Source organism: Zerene cesonia, unplaced genomic scaffold (genome assembly GCF_012273895.1).
Source record: "Zerene cesonia ecotype Mississippi unplaced genomic scaffold, Zerene_cesonia_1.1 Zces_u003, whole genome shotgun sequence".
Lineage (NCBI taxonomy): Eukaryota > Metazoa > Arthropoda > Insecta > Lepidoptera > Pieridae > Zerene > Zerene cesonia.
Genome location: NW_024045133.1, coordinates 1,135,461 through 1,142,600, shown reverse-complemented (window position 1 = coordinate 1,142,600; position 7,140 = coordinate 1,135,461). Strand labels below are relative to the sequence as shown.

The window sequence follows — 7,140 nt, the reverse complement described above, 5'->3', positions numbered from 1 at the left end:
GTACCACACCCGCAAAGGAAGACCGGCGTGAAATAACGGCATTCTGCTGTGTTTCGGCCTATATCCTTTTCCTTACCTTTCGTAATCCTGTTCCAATTTAAAATCAGCAATCCCATTTAGATAGGCGTAATGTCTACAATCGACCTTACGCCTCTTCAAATATTAATTCTAACAAACAGACGACCTGCCAGATTCATTAACGACAATGACATTAAAAAACCTGGTACAAGCATCTTCCAAATGTTACAAAAATATTATTAACTAGCGGTCCGCCCCGTCTCCGCCCGTGGAACATGTATAGCCTATAGCCTTGCTCAATAAATGGGCTATCTAACACTGAAAGAATTTTTCAAATCGGACCTGCAGTTCCTGAGATTAGTGCGTTCAAACAAACAAACTCTTCAGTTTTATAATACAAGTATATAGATTAATTTTAAACGGTAAATCAGTAGATTCAGTTCTCGTATAATTTTCGCAGAGAATAATTGTTATTTATTATTAATTTTCAGCCATACGGCCTCGACAAAAACTGCATATACCCATATCAGTCTGCGCTGCGTAGCTCCGTCCTGAGCGTAGATAAAATGGTCGATATTCGAGACGACATAACCAGCTCTTTCGAACTGGAAGATTACGTGCATTGGGACTCTGACAACGGCACAGACAGCGATCCGGATATATACGTAGAGAAACGGCGGAAAGTCGGCAGCCTGACGAGTCTAACACTAAAAACTATATTTTCGGACAAATTTTTGGGTAAGGTCCCCAAAAAGAAGCGGAAAATCAAAATGGAGAACGCGTTCGACTCCATGTTGAATGCTAGTGAAGTTGATAACGATTTTAGATTAGATATCGATAGCATTATTCAGAATTTGGGAGAAGACGACAAGAGCGAGAGGGACAGCGTTAGTATTAAGATACTTAACGTGTTTAGCCAGAAAGAGATGGACTACGATAGCGATAGGACTAGTTTTAACGATGAATTCGATACAGTACAAAGTAAAGACACTAACCAAACAACTAATTTTAGTAACTTAATTAAGAGTAACTTAAGTACAGATATTAATGATGAAACTTCAACAAATAGCATAGATAGTAGTATAGGAGAAACGTCTATATTGCAAAATGTAAAAGAAATGCTTGATCGTAATGAATTGAAAACTTTATTAGATACAGATGTAAAAGAATCAAATTTAGAAGATAATAAGAATGATAATGTATCTGATTCTGATTTAAATGGTGTAACAAATGAAAGAAATGATAAAAAACTAGAAAATGAACCTACCAATACAGTTTTAAGTGTAGAAAATGAAAAATCTGGAAATTTAAATGAACCAAAAAATGAATTTGAGAAGATGAACTCAGATAACTCTAATCATAGAAATCATGATTCTGAAGATGCTGTTTTAAGGTTGAACAGTGATGAAAAATGTGCAGAAATTAATTATTCATCTAAAAATAATCACACACTGATTGATGAACAAGAACAGAAAGAAAATGATATCAGCAATGGTGATACAGCAAAGGCAAGTATAGATAAAGATGATGTTAAAGTATCTGATAGTAATAGTGATAAAGACGCTCTTAAAGAGAAAGAAGAAAATGCGATAAGTATGAGTAAAGGCGTTAGTGAAGAGACTAAGAATGATCCATCAAAAAATAATACTGAAAATGGCATAGGATCGAATGGAATCATTGAAATTGCTAATAGCACAGAAGCTTTAAGTGTTGAAAGTGCTAAAAGTTGTAGTAAAAACACGAATCTAGATGAAAATAGTGAAAAAAGTGAACATAGTATAAGTGAAAAATCGAATTTAGAAGCTAATAACGTTAAAATTGATAACGTAGGTAACAAGGAATGTAGTGAAGTGATGAACAGTGTAGGAAATATCGATAATACTTCCAAATACGTAGAAAACGTGAGTGCTAACGACGATATCGAAAAAAGTGATCGCGATCTATTAAATAATACAAAAAATAACAGTGATAACTCAAATCGTAACGAGACTACGACACCAGAAATCAATGAAATACACGAATTAGAATATACGAATAGTGACGTACATTTTGATAGAAATGTCAGCGTTAATACAGTAACTACAGATGATACAAGCGTAAATGCTAAACAAAAAGATTATATCGACATAGGCAAGAATGCAGAAAACACACAAGAGATCAATAGAGACGCGATCAAACAAAGCGATTCCGATAAAAATGGCGGCATTGACAGTGACAATTTCAATATGGACGACCTCGAAGACGTCAGCGATACGGACATAGATGACAGCGAGCTGATGAGCGATATCAACGAACAATTGAATGAGAGGAACGATAAGAACGATAAGATCACACTCGACGATCTGCTGGCAAAGGGACAAACGGACTTGGATAGCATATCGGACGGGGAATTTGCGTTGGACGAGTAATTTGTAAAGAAATACTACAAATGGTGTATGGGGCAGATGTTTTGCATGTATTTATTTGACAATTTCATGTGCCAGTCCGAACTAAGTGTTACAAATATACATATAAAATAAATAATACAGTACTTATGTATAAGGGAGTCTTATCGCTTATCAGCAAACGCTTCCAGGCCGCCCAAAGATCATTTTGAAGAAAGAGACATTGCACCGTGATTGTTTTTCTCTTTCGAAGCTTTACTTTAATACCTCTGTGTTGTCTGAAAGTTTCATATATTATTGTAAATTGTATCGCATCGAAATCGGTTCATTAGTTCAAAAGATACAGAACTAGCAAAAATTCATATATGGGAGCGCTTTTGAAGTTTTTTTTTTATCTAAATTATCAAACGTTTTTATGTGTTCCAATCATAACATATTATGCTAGGCATGAATAAAACTGGTGTATTCAAGCCCATACCTATAACTGTTATAGTTTATCAGTAGAGTGAACTAAAAATATATGGATAAAATGTATTTTTTGTGACAAACTATTATATATTATATATAATAAATATTCTTATATTCTGTTAAATTTTGCCGATTGTCGTTCATCAATTCAATTCACCTTGTAAATTTAAGTAAGACAACCAGATAGGTGATATTTTTTATAAGATAAAATCAATAAATTAGTGTGAAATGCATGTGCCCCTTATCCCAAAAGTGGATACAACTAATATATAAATTATTAATATTATAATTTTGTACCATACGAACTACCCTCAAATACGAGAAATATAAGAAGCAAATAGATAGTAAGGTATATAATTTTTATATGAATCATCAAAGAAAGTTTAGTTTCGTATCTTTTATTAAAAATCCGTGTCAAATAATTTGGCGAATCTAAAATGAAATGTAGCTCTATCTCGCTCGCACATAAGCAATTGTGTATAATATGCTATCTTTTTCACACTAACCTATCTTATTTAGACGGGATTGTATTCGCAGAAATATTTGACGGTATTTTAAATAGAATTTGAATATAGGTAGATTTTTATTTAGACATGTTATGTTATCTGTAAGTTGTAAATACTACTGAAATTAAAAGCTTTTTTAAAAGAAGTTGTATTTTTTTACTCCTTTTTGGAATCGAGTAATAACTAATACCTGTTACTCTTTGGTGAATTTATTTTTTACTAGCAATTCGCTCTGGCTTCGCACTGGTGCAATACTACTAGCGTTATAAATGCGGAAGTGTCTGTCTGTCTGTCTGTACTTTCTTACGCCTATACTACTGATTGATTTGAATGATCTTTGCTACAGACACAGTTTGAACCCGGAACTGTAACTCTGCAAGACCCTGGGACTATTTTATCTTGTATACATATAAATCTTTATCTTGAAGTGCTCTATTTATTTAAGAAAACCATATCGAAATCAGTTGCGCTGTTGCAAAGATCTAAACATTGGAAAAACTGCAAAGCTCACTTGATGGTAAGCGATCCCCACGACTGTTGAAGTCGCACAGGTACGGTTTTTTCGATTATACTGCCCGTTTTTATGGGGTAAGGAAAAAGGAAAGGATTAACGACTGGAAAGAAGGAATGGGCTGGGACGGGTGAGGAAAAGGAAACGGGTCTACTATATTATACGATGTAGTGATATGGGCTATTTAACTCGCACGCATACATTGATATATTTAACGACACGTCCGCACGCACACATTCGTATATGTCACCGCTAAAAAAATGAATATGCGACTTACTAAAAAAAATATTTATTTATTTATTGAACACAATTGTGCTGGTATACAAATAAACCTTAAAAATAAAAGACTTACAACTAGACCAGCACAGAAGGCGACCTTATCACTAAATAGTGATCTCTTCCAGGCAACCCGCTGTGTAAAGAAATAGTAAAAAGCAGGAGGTAGGTATTTTGACGAAGGGCGTCGGGCAATGGATCGGGGATGTAATCTATTGTCCGATGCGTCGAGGCGGCGTGGGGCGTGTTCCGCTCACGCCGCCCACAGGAGGGTAGAGCGGTAATCCCACTTTGCCGCTCTAATTGCACCTGGCCCGGCAACGGGCAGTCGCCGAGGGGGTCGCGGATGAATTTTAACCAGCTCCCGTGGCCCCCTCACTCAAGTGGCTCGACGGAACACAGTGGGGTTTTGGTCGGTATAAATCCGACATAACCCACGGCTCCATCCCCGGGGGCCGTGGGTATCTATGCAAGATTTCCCCACTATAAAAAAAAAAGGAGGTAGGTATTAAGTACATAAATATATTAACTTTGAATATTTAATCTATATTTATAAAATTTATTGATTGTACTAAAAAAATAAATCAATATTAAATTACTATGTTGCTCGTGTGTCTCTTTACGCCTTAACAACTAACCAATTTCGATGAAATTTAGCACAAACAAAGTTTGAGAATCGAGAGACGCAATAGGACTGTTCTAATTTCGAAAAAACGAGCCGCCTTCAAACTGTCAGTACTAGACAATACTTAAAAGGGAACAGACGGAGGGTAGTGCATTTATTAAATGTTGAATCATCACAATCTGTCTCTCCCAAATCATCAAATCGCACACCCAGCCGAAAGCGAGGCAACAAACAAAACAAACCAGTGGAATTGAGAACTTCATCTTTTTTTTAAGTAGGTTGAAATTAACATAAATTGGAAGCTTAATATAATAATTTTGGTCAAATATATCTACTATATAAAAATAAGTCGGGTTTTCCTTCCTGACGCTATAACTCCAGAACGCACGAACCGATTTCCACGGTTTTGCATTCGTTGGAAAGGTCTTGGGCGTCGTGAGGTTTATAGCAAAGAAAATTCCGGAAAAATTTCAACAGAAAAGCGGGAAAAACGAATATATATATATACTTTATAATACCTTTTTTTTACTGTTCTCCCATGGCAGATAATAGATTATCACTCAGTGAAGTTGCAGATTTTTTAATGGTGAAAGTGAAGTCCCGTGTCCCCTACTGGGGTATGGGGCAGAGGATATACATCTGTTTCACTGATCGATTTTTTTTATGGACAAGTAAGTGATCACACAGATCCGGACACAGGAGGCTGATCGCACAGGACAGGACGTTATTTTTATTGTGCGTCCCCATTGGGAATCGAACCAAGGACCCCTCGGTACTACGCTAACGTGTAAACCACTGTACCAAGGAAGCGGTCTTTTAAATGCTGAAAGGACTTTTGGAATCAGTCCATCAGTTTTTATGTGAAAACATTACGTACATACATAAGGTCCCACTTTGTAATATTGTAAACTAGCTGTAACCCGCGGCATTACTCACTTGAAACCCGATGTAAGTAGCCTATATATCCGGACTATAGATAATCTATATCTGTAATAAATTTCATACAGATAGAATAGGATGTTTTCGCCTCAAAGAGTAACAAACATACATACATCCATTCATATTTACAAACTTTCGCGTTTATAATATTAGTAGGATTAAAAAACACGAACATCTGTAATGATTCTCTTATTTTGCATTACTAAGTCCGAACTACGAGCGCATTCAGTATTTGAGTAACCCAGTAATCCTATCCTATCCTACCAATATTATAAATGCGAAAGTTTGTAAGGATGTGTGTGTGTTTGTTGCTCTTTCAGGCAAAAACTACTGAACCGATTGCAATGAAAATTGGTACGTAGACAGCTGGACAACTGAAATATCATATGGGCAACTTTTTATCCCGATATTCCTACGGGATACGGACTTACGCGGGTGTAACTGCGGGGCGCAACTAGTATGGCAAATGACCCAAATTTATGACTGTGTGTAGGTGATAATTAAAGACAGCCGTATGCCTGTTACGTATCCTATGTAACAGGCATAATGTTCTCTTCAAAGGGCAATCCTACACAAAATTCCATTCAAGTGTAAAATACACCTGAATCTCTTGAATATTCATGATCTAAATAAGTATAAAACGACGAAAATGTCTTGCAACATCACACTCACAAGCAAACCTCGATACAATGAAGGTACAAATCGTTCTGTTGTCTCTGGTACTGCTGGTGAGAGCCGAGCCGAATGTATACTGTGGGCGGCGGCTGGCGATGGCCCTGGCGATGGTGTGTGGATATGATGAGAAGCGGGACACTGGAGCTTGGATGCTGGACAGGAGCCAGACCGGTCGGTATGTGAGAACGGAGCCTTGGCTGGGCGGAACTGCGGCCGGAGCAAAAGTGGGGTCTTGGCTAGCGTTGGACACGCCAGCGAATCATAAGGCAGGGAATGATGTGGGAGCCTGGTTGGCGCAACCAGCTCAAGACAAAACAGACAAGATCGTAGGTCCTTGGCTATCGCAGGAGACTCAAGCAAGTCACAAAGAACCCTGGTTAGCGCCACACACAGCGCGGACTGTCAGTCGCAGCAAGCGGCAGATCGTTATGGAGTGCTGCCTGAAGGCCTGCTCTGAAGATGAGCTGATGACTTATTGTTAATAATAAACGTATTCAAAGATAACTATATACTAGTCAGAGTAACGTATTGAACTAGTTGTAAAGAGTTGCCGCGCAAGCGGGACGGACTTAGATGATGTCGTCCTGCTCGTGCAACGTGGTGGTGGAGATGAAATTCGGGCTGAGATTGTATTGGCTCTTAATTGTACAGTATATAAAATCAAATACCTAGTCTTGCCATAAATATTGTAATAAAGAAAAAAGAAAATTGTTAACTGCAAATAACATTTATTACTTT

General features: G+C 37.3%; 1 protein-coding gene across 1 annotated transcript; it reads left to right on the top strand.

Annotated features, from left to right (window-relative positions):
• The first annotated feature begins 515 nt into the window (after positions 1-515).
• On the top strand, positions 516-2,619 carry LOC119838428 (clumping factor A-like). Its single transcript, XM_038364374.1, has one exon. The coding sequence runs from the start codon at positions 585-587 to the stop codon at positions 2,424-2,426; it is 1,842 nt and encodes a 613-aa protein (XP_038220302.1). The 5' UTR covers positions 516-584; the 3' UTR covers positions 2,427-2,619.
• Positions 2,620-7,140: the final 4,521 nt, after the last annotated feature.